Source organism: Panthera onca, chromosome B1, assembly GCF_046562875.1.
Source record: "Panthera onca isolate mPanOnc1 chromosome B1, mPanOnc1 haplotype 2, whole genome shotgun sequence".
NCBI lineage: Eukaryota > Metazoa > Chordata > Mammalia > Carnivora > Felidae > Panthera > Panthera onca.
In genome coordinates, this window is record NC_138342.1 from 7301280 (window position 1) to 7317510 (window position 16231).

At 47.5% G+C, this 16231-nt stretch overlaps 1 protein-coding gene across 1 annotated transcript in view; it reads right to left on the reverse strand.

The window, feature by feature from the left end:
- Positions 1–16231, reverse strand: part of CLNK (cytokine dependent hematopoietic cell linker) — a 162698-nt gene that overhangs the window by 901 nt on the left and 145566 nt on the right. The window contains exons 16-18 of the mRNA XM_078446262.1: positions 15921–16054; positions 11843–11920; positions 7836–7991 (exon numbers count right to left, since the gene is read on the reverse strand). Coding sequence (XP_078302388.1) covers positions 7836–7991; positions 11843–11920; positions 15921–16054 — 368 coding nt within the window. The remainder of the gene's footprint in view (positions 1–7835; positions 7992–11842; positions 11921–15920; positions 16055–16231) is intronic.

Genomic DNA, 16231 nt, shown 5'->3' on the forward strand with positions numbered 1-16231 from the left:
ATGTATTTCAGAGAGGGAGAGAGCAAGCACGAGTGGAGGAGGGGCAGAGAGAGAGGGGGACAGAGGATCTGAGGCAGACTCAGAGCTATCAGCACAGAGCCCAATGTGGGGCTCCAACTCACGAACCACGAGATCATGACCTGAGCCCGGATCAAGAGTCCGACTCTGAACTGACTGAGCCATCTAGGTGGCCCGAGATTATTTCAAGCTTAGGGAATCAGGATGTGCTTTGCTGAAGATGTAGACTTGAAACGGGCTATACCTTCTGGGTGATTCTACATAAAGGGGCAAGAGGTTTAAGGATTCTAAACGCACAGGAAGAAGCATGAACGAAGACAGACGTTGAGGACAAGGGGGCACGGACAGTGATGCTGCTGAACTGAGTTTGGGTGTGTTCTCAAAGGGAATACTGGAGGACGAGTGGGAAGAGCTTGCTCAGTCTGCCTTGCACACCTTAAGATGACGCGTGCCCTCGATCCTCCTTGGCCACAACCCTGTAAGGTGAGCAGGGCAGGAGGAACGGCCTTCATGCAGAGCTAAGGAAACCGCAGCTCCGAGACGTGGCCTGACCTGCTTGGAGGTCACACAGCTAGGGGGCCAGGACCAGGAATGGAACCTGGTTTTTCTGGACATGAGTCTGCCCTTTCCCTTCTGCACCTTGCCAGTGGCGTGTGAGCCCGGATGCCAACAGACCAGGGTAGAGACGACACAGCCCGAAGGGAGGGAGCCATGGTGGGGATGACTCTGATGCTGTTCTAGCATCATACACACTCCTCCCTCTGCCCAGTGCGCCCCAGCACGGAAATGTTTGCGGGCCTTCGGGACATCCAGCAGGAATGAGATGGCCTTGGTGCGGTCCTCATGGGGATTACATTCTAGTGGGGGCAGATGGAAAATAGTTTCCTGTGCAAATAGGTAATTTCATTTAGGGACAATGTGCTCTGAAAACAGTCAGCTTGGAACTCAAGAGGGACCTGCCCTTGGGGCTGCATGTGGTGGCTGGGAGGGAACTGCTGTTTCCTCAGGGGAGTTCTGAGTTGAAATACAAGAGACCTGTAACTGCCATGGCGGTCCCATCCTTCCCGCCACTTGTGGAGGGCGTGAGGAGTAAAGAGGTGTCACAATGGGGGAAAGAGGCAGGCAATGACGAATTTCCTGACATGGGCCAGTCCCTGGATCCACTCCATTCCTGCCTGTCCTGATGATGGAGTTCCCAGGGCTCTCCGGTGTTCCCACCCAGGCTCATCCGACTTTGTGTTCTGTCTTTTCACACTGAAAACAGTCCTGATGAAATCTGTAAGTGGCTGGCCCCTCTGTGCCTGTTACTGTATCTGGTTTCAGTGAGATGACCCACCTGTCCACCCCTAACAGGTATTCAATAGCTACCAGTTCCTACCTGATGCCGAGGTAAGGTGGTTTTGCCAGGGGTCACACGGGGAAAGCAAGTGTTGTGTTACAGAGGTCGTAGGTGAAGGGCCTGTGGGGACCGAGTGCCTGAGTTCCAAACTGGGCTCTCCCGCTCACTAGCTGTGTGACCTCAGGCAAGTTTCTTACGCTCTCTGTTTCAGTTTCTTTACCTACGGACAGGGATGGTAACGGCCATCCTACGGACGTACCTCTGAGGGCCATTGTGAGGATTAATTGAGTTGACACATACATAGCGTTTAGAAGAGAACTTAGTGTATACAGTGAGTGCTCAATAAACGTCATTCCTATGACCTCATCCTTTCTAGGTTTGCCAAGAACACGAACAAAGACCAATGAAATCACTGGAGAGGGTTATAGATGATCACTGTATGCTTTCTACGCCATCAGGAAGGCTCTTTTATGGTGTTTCACTTCCAGTTATAAACTAAGAACAGAGTTTTCTCTTTTTTCACGTTTGGCAAAACTAAACGTAATGAAGACAAGCTTGTCATGTGGAAGTCTTCGGTTACATTGGTTAACCCCACGTGGCACAAAGGAAATTTCTCTTCCCTGGTGTTCATCTTCAGAGGGAAAATGCTTGCTTCCAGAATATTCTCATTCCTGCTATCTTTAGGATGGTCTTGAAATCATGAGTCAATATTAACTATTTTAATAACCTACTGCCTGGATGCCAATGTATATGAAATCATAATTTTAATAAGTGGTAGGAAGCAAGCAAGGCATCATTTCTTATTATTTCCTCCTTGTGATAGGCCCACAACTGACACATTAAAGAGACTTTTAAAAAATATTATAATTAAGCTCTTAATTTTATATTAAATGATTTTTTTCCAGGAGGAGAGCAAATGTCATCCTAATATTAGGTCTTAAAAAATTTGTTTACGCATCAGGCTCTGTGCTGACAGCTCAGAGCCTGGAGTCTGCTTCGGATTCAGTGTCTCCCTCTCTCTGTGCCCCTCCCCTGCTCATGCTCTGTCTCTGTCTCTCTCTCCTCTCAAATAAATAAACATTAAATCAAATAAAAAAAAATTTGTTTACACCTCTTATGTTTGGCCTATATACCAGCTGTAGGCAATGGTTGACTGCCAGAAAGGTAAGTAAATCTGTTTGGGTGCACGCATAGGAGTGAAAGAAGAAAAGAGAAGCAGAGCGGCAGACGGAAGAAACGAGAAGCCGTAAGCTCATGGGCTCATTGTTTGTCTCTACTAGTTTTTAAAGTTTATCAGGTTGGGGAACCTGGGTGGCTTAGTCAGTTAAGCATCTGCCGACTCTCAATTTCCACTCATGATCTCATGGTTTGTGAGCTTGAGCCCCGCGTCGGGTTCAGTGCTGACAGTGCAGAGCCTGCTTGGGATTCTCTTTCCCTCTCTCTGCCCCTCGCCCCTCTAAATAAATAAGCAAACTTCAGGGAACGGTCTGGTGATGAAAATTGCTCCCTTCTATGAGCTTTCACGGAGATGTTGACAAACGTGATTTCTAGACTTAGATGCAGGGCTCATGTCTGGCAGCAGATGAAGTTCCTCAGGTTATTAATGGCAGGTGCCTCTCTGGCCAGGGCTGGGGTTCTACCAGTTGCTAAATATTTCCAGCCTCACCCCTGCTCAGGTACATGCATAGATGGGCACAGATTAGCAGGGTCTCCCTGGCCGGCAGGGACTCTGTGTCCCCAGAATGGGGATTCATTCAGAGAATGAGGAAGAGATAGCGTGACCATGGAGGCAGAGATCGGAGCCATGTGGCCCACAAGCCAAGGAGCCAAGGATCGCCCAGAGCCACCGGAAGCTGACAGGGGCAAGGAAGTATCCCTCCCTCAGTGTCCAGAAGCCCCGCTGATACTTTGATTTCAGGTGTCTGGCCACCAGAATCGCAGGAGAGTACATTTTTTAAAGATGTTTATTTACTTTTGAGGGACAGAGCATCAGCAGGGGAGGGGCAGAGAGAGAGGGAGACACAGAATCCGAAGCAGGCTCCAGGCTCTGAGCTGGCAGCACAGAGCCTGATGCGGGGCTCGAACCCACGAGCGGTGAGATCGTGACCTGAGCCGAAGTCGGATGCTCAACCCCCTGAGCCACCCAGGTGCTCCACATTTCTGTTGTTTTAAGCCACCAAGTTTGCAGTACTTGGTTACAGGCCCCAGAGAGTGAAGGCGATGGGTCTCTCCGAAATCTGAATTCAGACATGAGTTTCTAGCCACGTGGCTAACAGGATGATGCACATACCTAATCTGCAGTAAAATGGACCTTCCCAGGCTTATTCTTGGCAGACGCGTGTGGGTTTGCTCGCTTTCTGTGCTCGCTTTCTGGGGCCTCGTCCAGGCATCCCCTGCAGCCCCCCACACCCCGGGGAGAGCTGCACCTCACCTCTGCCCGGGCGCACAGGCCTGATGCAGGGGCTTTGGGGGATCATTTACGATGCAAACCCATACTGACGAAGCACCTGCCCTTTATGAGTTCGGCACTCTGTTTACATCATCTCATCTTACATGTAATAACTCCCTGGAGACAGGCGTCACTGCATTGGATGTGTGGTTCAATTCTAAGGTTTGCAAGACAGCCCCACAGCCACGCAAAACCAAAATTGTCCCTGAAGTCCCTGTATCTCATTACCTTTCTCCTCCAGAGTCGGACTAAGACCCTCATTCTTCGTTCGAGCCCCAGGTGAAGTAGCTAGCCACTAGCCTGCACTCAGCACAGCCTTACTGTGTCCATTTCTTTCTTCCTTTTGTAAAGCTGGGAGAGTCTCCCCCAGCCAGGCGGGGGTGCCCACGCATGGAGGGGTGCAGGAGGGAGCTGAGGGCAAGCTAGACCGTCCCAGCCTCGTGCCAGTGCCCGTTCGCTGGGAGGACGGGCAGGAAGAACCAGTGTAAAGTCTCACTTCTCACCCAGTGCCTGGCACACAGGAAGCTTCCTGGCACACAGAAGATTTATGCATTAATCTATCTATCCACTCATGCTCTCCTTTTCGTCAAAACTTTCCCAGGTTCCAGCAAAGGCCCGTGTTGACCGCAACTCTCCAGCCACATGTGATTCCTAAAAAAGGGCTCTGGGTCAGACGCTGGGTTTAAGCTGGAGTCTTTTATTCATTTTTTTAATGTTTACTTATTTTTGAGAGAGAGAGAGAGAGACAGAGAGAGACAGCGTGCGAGTGAAGGAGGGGCAGAGAGGGAGCCAGGACCCCAAGCGGGCTCTGCGCTGACAATAGACAGCCCCACGTGGGGCTCGAACCCACAAACCGTGAGATGGTGACCTATTCTTCCACCCACGTTCTGGGCTGTTTTCAAGGAGGCTGGGGACTGTTTGCGTTTGGTCACGATGTTATCTGAGACCATATGAATAGTTATGCAGGATGAGAAATGAACCCGAGCCTTGCCGTGTACCTGCTGTGACGGGGGCGGGAGGGGGGGGTGGTGGTGGTGGTGGTGGTTACTTAACATTTCTGTCTTCGTGTCACCGTCTGTTAAATGGAAATATTGGCGGCACCTAAGTCCCAGGGTCGCCATGAGGATGAACGATCCACTTCGTAATTGTTAACGGCATTGGCTGCTTTCTGTGCACAGCAAACATATGTAAGTGTTACATAAACACAAGAAAAAGGAGGCTTTTGCTTGGGGGAAATGCATGGGAGGAGAAAATTCCAGAATAACCCAAAAAGGGTTTTCTTAAAATAGGCATTTGGATCCTTGAGGGGTCCTTGGTGACTGTAATTGGAACAGCTCACCTGGAAGCTGGCGGTCTAATCTGGGCTGTCACAGATGGTAACTGCTTCCCTGCTGGGGCAGTGAACTGGCTGACAATCTGATTAAACGCCATCCTGGGTCGCTGTTTCCTCTTTTACGGGCAGACCAAAGTGTGGCATGCTGGGGAAGAAGCGGTGACCTCTTTAGGTCTGGTAAAAGGGGCTCACGAACGCGTCCTTCCCAGAGGTTTTTGGAGGCCCAGGTGAGAGAGCAAAGGACACGGCATCTGGTAGGGGCCCCACGCGTCAGGGCGCGTGATTTCCCTACGCTTCAGGGCAGTGTCCCGAGCATTTAAAAGTCGTAGACAGCTTTTTAAAATAATGTGAGCAGTTCAGTGAACTGGAAGAAGACAGAGGGCAGAGCGAAACTGAGCCGGGATGTTCACTAACCACAGGCATCTAGTTAAGGGGGGCTGTACCCCAGTTATTACAGTGACTCGGGATTAATAGTGAAAAATATAACAACTAACCCTTACCGTGGGCTTGCTAAACCCCTGGCCGGCTCGGAGGGTGTTAACGTTCAGTTAAGTCACTAATCCTTAATCCCAAAGGGAAGATTGGCTACTTCTCTCTAGCTTTGCCATAATACTCTCTTATTATGGCTGTATTTAGAAGATTTATGCATTAATCTATCTATCCACTCATGCTCTCCTTTTCGTCAAAACTTTCCCAGGTTCCAGCAAAGGCCCGTGTTGACCGCAACTCTCCAGCCACATGTGATTCCTAAAAAAGGGCTCTGGGTCAGACGCTGGGTTTAAGCTGGAGTCTTTTATTCATTTTTTTAATGTTTACTTATTTTTGAGAGAGAGAGAGAGAGACAGAGAGAGACAGCGTGCGAGTGAAGGAGGGGCAGAGAGGGAGCCAGGACCCCAAGCGGGCTCTGCGCTGACAATAGACAGCCCCACGTGGGGCTCGAACCCACAAACCGTGAGATGGTGACCTGAGCCGAAGTCGGACACTTAACTACCTGAGCCACCCAGGCGCCCATAAGCCGGAGTCCTCACGCAGCTGCCGACAGGATTCCCACATACCTGCCTGCCTGATGCGTTTTGGCAGCCCCAGCAATGTTCCTCGTTTTGATTTCTAGCAAAGAATAATGGGCAGTTGTGTGAAAGTTTTGTTTTCACGCTGTATTTGTTTTCTCAGTCCTCTGTGACAAAGTGCCACAGATGGAGAGGGGTGGGGGCGCCTGAACAACAGAGATGTACCGTCTCACAGATCTGGACGCCGAGAGTCCAAGATCGAGGTGTGGGCACATCGGTTCCTTCTCTCTGCTTGGTGTGTAGATGGCCATCTCCTCTCTGTGACTTCACAGCCGTGCGTGTCTGTGTCCTTATCTCCTCTTGTAGAGACACCAGTCATATTGGATCTGGGCCCACCCATATGACCTCATTTTACCATAATCTCCTCTTTAAAGACCTTAGCTCTAAATACCCAATTACAGGGGTGCCTGGGTGGCTCCAGTCTGTTGTGTCTGACGCTTGGTTTCAGCTCAGGGCGTGATCTCACAGTCTGTGAGTTCGAGCCCCATATCACTGCTTGGGATTCTGTCTCTCCCTCTTTCTCTGTCCCTCCCCTGCTTTCTTTCTCTCTCTCTAAAAATAAATAAATAAACTAAAAAAAAAAAAATACCCCAATACAGTTATATTCTGAGGTACTACCTGTTAGGTCTTCAACATATGAATTTGGAAGAGCTGGGGGACAAAATTCAGCCTGTAATACGTACCAACAGATACAACTGAGGTCTGGAGATGCTACACGAGAATCACTGAATTAGAGAAGTCCAGACAAGAAAAGAGCATTACATTTGAAGAAACCAAATCTCAGAGAAGTTACGTCACTGGCCTGAGCTCACATTCTTAGTCAATGACGACTCAGAACTTGAACCTTACCTTTCCTGCCATCCCCTTCCCTGCCCGCCTTCCTTCCAAGAAGAGCTGCCCTCTCACTTACTCTTCGTTTGTCTCTAGCCATTTACGGAACTGTCTGAGCCTCAGTTTCCCTACCTCGAAGGTCGGAGCAACTGTTATGTCAAGGAGGTTATGGGTTAATGTGAGGTGTTCAGATAGACCAAGACTACCATAAACACATTCAGCCCAAATCAATCTCCTTTCTTCTCTGTATTTATACAGTTGCCATGAATGCCCGCATTGACTGTCTCACCCAGCCGCCTACCAGCAGATCCGTACTGATGTGGGGCATGCTCAACATGGCCCTGAATACTGTGATGGAACTCACATTCAATTTGGAGACACAAACCTAAGGGTTCCTAATGCAGGCGGATGTTGTCGGGATGTCTGCGCTGGGAATTTGGCCCTGGGGCGGGGAAGGAATGTGGCCTTAACACCGACACAGGCTTCAGAGGAGGCCTCCCGGGAGGCAGAACTGAGATGTGTCTTGCAAAGTGAGTTTTCTTTAATGGGCCAGAGCCTTGCGAGAGTGCAGGAATGGTCAGGATTGGCTGGGGCCCCGAGGGCTGAAACGTAAGGTGGGCGGGGATGCTTGTAGAAGGGGCTGGAAGGGAATTACAGTCTCCACCTCCAGGGCGGCGCTCTTTTCTCCTATCCCAGCAGGCGTGGGGATGCGACCGACTGATGGCTTGGCCAGCATCCCCCAACTTACCCCCTTGCTGTCGTTGGTCTGGAAAAGGGAAGCTGTCAGGTTATACCCACCTCCTCTCCCCTGAGTCCTGTCCCCAGGGCAAACTGCTGATTCTTCTCCAGGAAACGGATTTTCACGTTGTAGACTCTGTTCCCATAAAACACCACCAAAACGTAGGGTTCTGCCCTGGATTTCGTGGAACAGTCTCGGACCAAGAAAGTGCCATCCTGAAGCAGAAGGAAGAATGGCCTCTTGTCAGGCAAGCCAGAACCCCACCCCAACAGTGGTAGCAAGAGTGACACTTGTGCGTATGAAGTTCCCAAATGGCTTTCTTTCTGGCAAACAGGTCTTTGGTTCAGTTTAATTTAATGAGTATTTATCGAATGTCAATATGATCAAGGGGTCTTGTTTTCTGAAAACTATACCCGTCAGATTATGACATCCCCTTCTTCCAAATCTCCCACCGTCCCCAACTGTCCTCTATGCCATGCCTACAACCTTAGTATGATGTTCAATGGATAGATGCACCGACCTGTCTTGGGGATTTTGTTTCCTGAATCTCGGCTTCAGCCAAGCCACTGTTTCTCAAGGGCACTGTCTTGCTTTTGGGAACTCAGCATTTTCCCAGGCTGCCCCAGCTGCAGGGAGTAGCCCTCCACCTCCCCTCCCAGAGGGGCTTCCTTCTCCTGCCCATGTTCGCATCTTTCCTCTTCTGCCTGATGCTCAGGTGTTATTGTAGAGACAGTGGGAGCCACTGCAGGCTTTAGCAGGAGAGGCTTTTAGCATAATAAGTGGGGCCTCTGGTCGGGAGATGTCAATATAGGGCAAGGGTCCCCAAAAGAGAGGTGGGGCATCAGTCATTGATAGCACAAGTAGATATGTGAGGGAGGGGATAACATAGCCTCAGGTGAAGGGAAGGCAGGTGCAGGGGAAGAAAGAGGGGATGCAAAAAAGGATTAAGAAGATATCTGGGAGATAGGAGGAAACCCAGAAGCTTCTGTATGACAGAAGCCAAGGGAGGAGACGGAGAATTTCCAAAAAAAGCTCCATTAGCGTGAAACGGCTGGAGGGCTGCGAAGAGGCAGACTGCAGGGACCAGGTATATCCTGGGGAATTGCTCAGGATGAACGTCTGTCTGGACATAAATGGGTAGGAAATGGAGCGATTCTCCTGAACAGAAACACACCTACAAGACTTGGTTTTGTGGTTACGTGCTGTCTTTTATACGATGACAAATACTGAAAAGTCTCTAGCTGTAATTGCACAGATTCTTACGGAGATGAGTACAAATGATCTATTAGGCTACATCTAATTAGATGGGTGCAACACTTAACTATTTTTTATAGAGATAGATCTATATAATAATTTATGCCTATGACTGTTACATATAATTATCTCTATGCAGACTATGTTTTATATCTATAGATCTATAACTATATTACAGGTAACTAATATAGTATTATAGATCTTGATAACAATGCTTGTAATATTATGTAATAATACTATTAGTATATTAAATTTATAAATAATGCTAAAAAAACTAGTGACGTGATAATGCTGGTAGCTAAGGTTTATCGAGACTCGCTCTCAAGATGCTAAGCATGTTACACACATTATTTCACGCGGTGTTTACATAAAGCATGAGAAGTTATTTTCTTCCTATTTTACAGGTAAGGGAAATAGAGTCTAATTGCTTAAGTGAATCCACGAATGCATCACGGCTAATTAGTAGAGTACCTAAAAGCTAAGCCCAAATCTTTGCTCTTTAAATGAATCAGCCTCTGAGTACATGAAGTGGGATTGAGGAATTTTCTGGAACTTGTTCGGCCTCAAACCTTCAGCCGTAATTGAAGCCTTAACATTCGAGCACAGAACACTGCCCAAGATCAGAAAGGGAGAGGAGGCCAAGACACATCACTATTTTTGGATTTATCATCTTAACTTCTGCAATGAGTTTGTCACAGTGAATCTGGGCAATCTTGCAACTTAAATGAAATTATCTGTCATTAATTGGAAACACGTTTTGACAAAACGGAGACCAACAGAACAGGAAAATATGCAGTTATCCAACTGAGATTCTCTTTTCTCAGTGCTTTTGTGGGAGGAGGCAGAAGGGAAGCAAAAGGAGCTTTGCCGGAGTGCCCAGATATTTCTGGAAGGACGTTATGTGATGTATACGTTGCTCTTCTAGAACCATCCACGCAGCGGCTCCTGGAAGCAGGTCTTTAAGAGTAATTTTTCTGGTGGGAGACAGGCTCAGAGAGCACAGTGGCTCATTGGGTACTGATAGCCAAGAAGAAGAGGCAAGGTCGGAGTTGGCAGCCTGTTCCCACATATACCCAGCAGCTGTCAGCCATGGTGGGATTCCCCAGGGACAGGGAAGGGAGGCCCCTGTAGCCAAGGCATCACCTATGGCTCCCCATTTGAATGTAAAGAACTATAAATGGCTCCTAGAGGCAGTTGTGATTTTGTGAAGAAAGCGCTGATCTTGAATACAGGTTCTGCCGCTTTTTCCTTTACAACCAACACCTTGGTTTAGCCTCAGTTTCCTCACCTAGCCAATCAGATAGTTCCAACTATTTCTAATAGGTTCAGGAGACTATGTTAGCAACCATTTAATTTCCTACTGCTGCTGTAACAAATGACCATGACCTTTGCGGACTAAAACAATGGATTCTCCTCCAGTTCTGGAGGTTGAATTCTGACATGGGTTTTTCCAGGCTAAAATCTAGGGGTCACAGGGCTGGGTTCCTTCTAGAGGTTCTCAGGAAGAATCCATTTCCTTGCCTTTTCCGGCTTCCAGAGGCTGCCAGGGGTCCTTGACTCACGGCCTCTACGTCTGACTTTGACATTCCTACCTCGTCTTATAGGATTCTTGTGATTACATTGAATCCACTCAGATAATACAAGATAGTGTCCCCATCTCAAGATTCCTAATTTAATCACTTCTGTGAATTCCTTTTTCTATGTAAGGTGATGTATTCACAGGTTCTGGGGATTAGGATGTGGGCCTCTTGTCGGGGGCATTATTCTATTTACCCGAGAAACTTATATATAATTTATCTTGTTTAATTTTATAGTATCAATCCTGAGAGCTACATTTTATTGAAATTTATTGGGGACCTGTCATTTACTGACCCATTTACTAATGAATGAATGTGTTCATTTTTGTATTTCCTCATTCAACACCAAGCATTGTACTGGTTAGCAGGGGAGAGGTTTCAATGTGGCATCACTCTTGAGACCCTATCACTTTTGAGATAGTCTCACAATCAAGTAGGGCTCTCTGCCCATAGTAGAATAGTTGCTTAATAACTATTTGCTATTTGTGATGATGGTTGTGGTGGTCATTTGATCTGCTCATAAGTGTTTCAGTGCCCCTCTCCTTTTGGTCAAAAGGGGTTGTCCTTCCCCATCCTCTTGGAAGGTAGACCTGGCTGTATGAATTGCTTTGGCCAAGGAAGCATGAGCAGAGATAAATGTTCCTTTTGAGAGGCTGTGGTAAGAGCCAGCATGTGACTGGTGGGAGCACACACCGAGTTGTGGTCTTCACCAGCCTGGGTCAACCCACCAACCGTTCTAGCCCAGGAACGTGAGCAAGAATTATCTTGCTGTGCTAAGCGACTGAGATCTTGGGTGGTTAGTACAGCATCACCTATTGTATCCTGACTATCACAGCATTCATGATCCTTGCACCTTCCCTGAAGACAGGAGACATAAAGATTCACCTGTACCTTGGGCAGACCTTTGGTAACGAGATGAACTTGGAAGAAAGCAGAAGGAAGGCACCTTCCATGGTGATCTCCATTTACACCCCAGCTTCCACATTTGATCTCTCAAATCAAGGGCTGCTTTTACTGTTCTCACTTAACAATAATAATGATAATAATAATAAAAACTGGACCGAAAGACATTTTGGAATGAGAGGCAGTCACGACTAATCGGTGACACAGCTGAGTCCCCCTTTTAATGACAACCTCCTGAGCACCGAGAGATACAGGCCGGTGCATCAGAGCAGTGTCAGAAGACCGTAGGAGGGCAGCAGACACAGCGAGGTGGGCTTTCCAGCAGGCGTTACCTTGTTCTCCCTCCTTAATGCCTCTTCCACTGCCTGGCGACTGTGCTCTCCAACGTACCAGTTGCTTTGCTGGACATCCTGCGGTGCAGGTGAAATGACGAATAGTTTAGGGTCAGAAGGAAGTATTAATTTTAAGTAATCAATTACCTCAAGTGTACTTTCATTCCACCCGTGCCAAATCACAGTTTGATTTATAGCAAACACGCACTACAAAAATTCCATCCCTGGATCTGGAGACAGACACAGGAAAGGTAACTACGGCTTAGGAATTACGAAACTGGCAACACAGAGTCCGTCTGCCATCAAAAGGAGCCGCACATTTCACCCCAGGTGTTGAGGAAGGCCCTTCGGCACCACGCTCAACATGGATAAGAAATCTCTGTCTACCACTGTGTTGTGAGTCTGCACCTGCGGAAGCTGATTAAGGTTGGATGCGTATCGTTGGTGAAGCCAGTGCGGGCCTAGTCCTTGTAGAAACAGCAGGGGAGGGGTGTCTGGCTGGCTGAGTCAGTTAAGCATCCGACTCTCGATCTCCACTCAGGTCATGGTCTCACAGTTTGTAGGATGGGGCCCTGCGTTGGGTCCCGTGCTGACCGCTCGGAGCCTCCTTGGAATCCTCTCCCCCTCTCTCTCAGCCCCTGCCCCACTCATTCTCTCCCTCCCTCTCTCTATCTCTCTCTCTCTCTCAACAACAAACAACAAAAAAAAAAGCTTAAAAAAGCAGGGGAAGGAAAGGAAAGGTGCAGACTGAGAGCATCTTTATAGCACTCGCTTCAAGTCACAGGTGGTAGGCCTGAGTCTGTCCGGCTTTCTCCCTGTACCATGATACATTATTGTGCCAATTGAGTTATTCTGATTGTAAAATGCACCACAACAGAAGGAAGGGAGGTCAGAGAGCTGTGCCATAGATCTGCAATTCCTGTACTGGGATCCAAGGATAATAACATCAAACAATCCCCTGCATGAGTCTAGCATCTCCAAGGCCATTCTTCATTCATTATCCCAATCCGTCCCTGCCACAATCCTGTGTCGTAGGCGTGTCTGGACGGAGCAGGCTCAGGAAGTCGGCACCTGTCACGTGGTCGGCAAGGGCCAGGTCTTTGTTGTCTCAGCGCCTCTGGTCCTCCCAGCACATACAACAATGGGTGCACCAAGCGTGCGTGGTGGGAGAGGCGTGAGCTAACTCTAGCCCAACTGTGCAACCTCATTGGTTACCACCCTCCAGTATGAGGACGTGGTCAGGCCAGCCAGATGTGTTTGCTGCTCCCTGGACATACACAGCTTCAGGGCTTGGCACGAGCCAGCCCTGCTGCCCGGAAACCACCCCCCCCTCCTTCCCCTTTCCTCTCACCCAGCCCTGCCATTCTCTTCCATCAAGTTGGGGATCAAAGTCATCTCTTATTTGAGACCCCCTTTGGAATAAGTTCCCTTATGGAGTGCCTACCCCCAGTGGGGAGTGGGTACTGGGAAGGTCCAGAGGCAGGACCAGCTCTGCTCCCCTCCTGCCAAGCCATGTGACAGGCTCCATCCAGAAAGAAAGGAGCCTGAGAGCCCCATCTGCCTCAGAAGTGTGAGCTCCCAGCGTACAGAGTGGTCTGCTGCTTCTGGAAGGCTTGTCAGCCAGTTCAGGGGCTTAGCAGGGCTCAGTGCATTTCATCTATTCTGATTTTATTTACTTTTTCGAACTGGAAGCACTTAGAGATTTTATGGTCTTATTTGTCCAGGTGTGGTCATGAGTGCTGGCCGGTGAGTTTAGGTGGGACTCAAACACAGCCTTAAATAAGTCAGAAATGCCTGGGGGAGAAGCAGCCCCTTCAGTTGTCTTTTTAGACCTTTGGATAATTCAAGAGGGATGTTTCCTTCTTGTTCTAGTATGTCCTTAATATCTCTCTGGCATTTCTAACCTCCCCAGTAACGGAAGAACCATCCTTATGCTGACAGCTACCAGCGAGTGAAGAGATCTTGCTATAATTTAATGGCTTTGTTCTGTTTGAGTTAAAAGGACTTTAAAAATGTGGCAAAATACACATAGCATCAGATTCACTATTTAAACCATTTTAACTATATAATGCAGTGACACTGAGTACATTCTCGTTGCTTTGCAACCATCACCATTGTCTCCCTGCAACACTTTGTCATCATCCCGAATTGAAGTTCTAGACAGATTAAACAGCTCCCCGTCTCCCCCCCGCCCCCTCACCTCCCAGCCCCTGGCCACGGCCATTCTACCTCATCTCTATGAATTTGCCTATTCTGCCCTCATAGCAGTGGATTTCATGGATTTATTCTCTTGTGTCTGGCTTCTTTCACTTAGCATGATGTTTTGAAGGTTCATCTATGTTGTAGCATGTATGGGAATTTCATTCTTTTTAGAACCGTTCTTTCTCTCTCTTTCTCTCTCTCTCTCTCTATAACTGTTATATATATATATATATATATATATATATATATATATATATATGGTGGTCATTTGGATTGTTTCCACCTCTTGGCTTTTTTATGAAAAATGCCTCTGTGAACATGGGTGTACAAATATCTGTCCGAGTCCCCGCCTTCAGCTCTTTGGGGCATATATACTCAGAAGTAGAATGCTGCAATTAGTTTTAAGGTCACTTCCTCTCCATGGTATGTGACACTGGTTTTCTATTTAGAGCAGCGATACAAAGTGGAAAAAGAGTCAACTATATAAAGAATACTAATAAGTGAACATTATTATTGGTCATACACGGGTAGGTCACAAATTGTAAAGGTGGATTGAAATTGTTGGCCATCACGGAAGTCCTGATCCACTGCAAGCCTCCCCCACGCGTGTGGGAGCCCAGGCTCTGGGAGGGGTGTGATTTTGGAGAGAACTCAGGGATTCCTGTGCTCCTGAAGCAGATGAAAGAGGGAAAGGAAGCCAGATACATAAAAAGGGGAAGTAATGGTAGTCTGTGCAAAAGTTTCCCAAAGTCTAACTTAAGGGTATGGGGACCTTTTGTAGAAATTAAGGTAGAAATTAATACAAGGACCACAAAAGACCGTTAGGGTACCGTGGGGATTATAGGAATGGACCAGAGTATCTTGGATGCTCTGCTTCTGCTTCAAACCTTTTGCAAGCTCCATAGCAGGATCCCAAGCACATGGGGATGCAGGATGGAGACCCAGAAGAAGCATATCCTTCTGTGCCTCGTAAGTGAAAGCCTTTAGTAAGTAATGTTACCAGGTAATTGAGGGAAGGGCATGGAAGCTACAAAGAACGTTTTGACGCCCCGCTTTCCATGTAGTAAATGTTAAGTGCAGTGTGGTCCAAGAAGATCATAGGGATGGGGAATATTTTAGAAAGAGACCAGGAAATAGATGAAGGACTAATGAGAGTACATCTATTATCTCTTAGCATCATATTTCCCTGCTCTGCGTCTCCTCTGGGCACAGACCATATCCTCTAGCATATTGTGTGGCATATAATAAGTGCTCAAAAAATAGTTGTTGGACTGTTCAAATGAAATGAGTATATGACATGTGGGTCTTTTATTGGAAAAAGAATTGCAGGTGTGCCTGGGTGGCTCCATCGGTTAGGCATCCGACTCTTGATTTCAGCTGAGGTCATGATCTTACAGTTCGTGAGTTCAAGTCCCACATCAGGATCTGTGCTGACAAATACAGAGCCTGCTTGGGATTCTCTGTCTCCCTTTCTCTCTGTCTCTCCCCTGTCACACACACTCTGTCTCTCTCAAAATAAATAAACATTAAAAAAAAAAAAAAGAAAAAGGGTTGTAGCATATAAATCCCTGTTAGTCCTGAAAGATTATTGAACAGTTAGTAAGTATAAAACACAGTGCTAGATATCTCTTTTTTTTGAGTAATAAAAGAAAAAGCCACTTTGAGAATCAGAGAGTGTGCAAATTAAAGACTGGTAAAAGAGCAATATGAAATATTATTAGCCCGTAGAAAATATTAAAAGCCAGTAATATGTAGCCAGAAGGGGAAACAAATTAAAGCTGGTCATGATGATCTCCTTCTAGGTATTGTTCAATAAAGCTCTCTTTAGATGCTTAGGTTTATCTAGAAAGACACTGCAGAGAAGTATCTGTTTTACCTTTTCATCAGAACTTGTGGGGAAAGGTTTTCTCCAGCCTGTGTTTTTATAGTGCGGCAAAGTTTCCTGAGGGCCATAGCGGGCTGGAGACTGACATCTCTGGGGAGGATGGAACTGGGTGCTGTGTTTATTATCTGAAAAGGAAATTCACACACAAATATGATTTTGTTATCGTCTCACGCCGCCTCCTTCCAACCAGGAGCTGGAACTCATCACTCCTTCCTGTGCCTGGGGCCACCTTGTTGGTCTACGCCACTGTCCTCTCACTCCGGAGGGTGATCTCCTCTGGACTGTTCTCTTGCTTCAGTTCT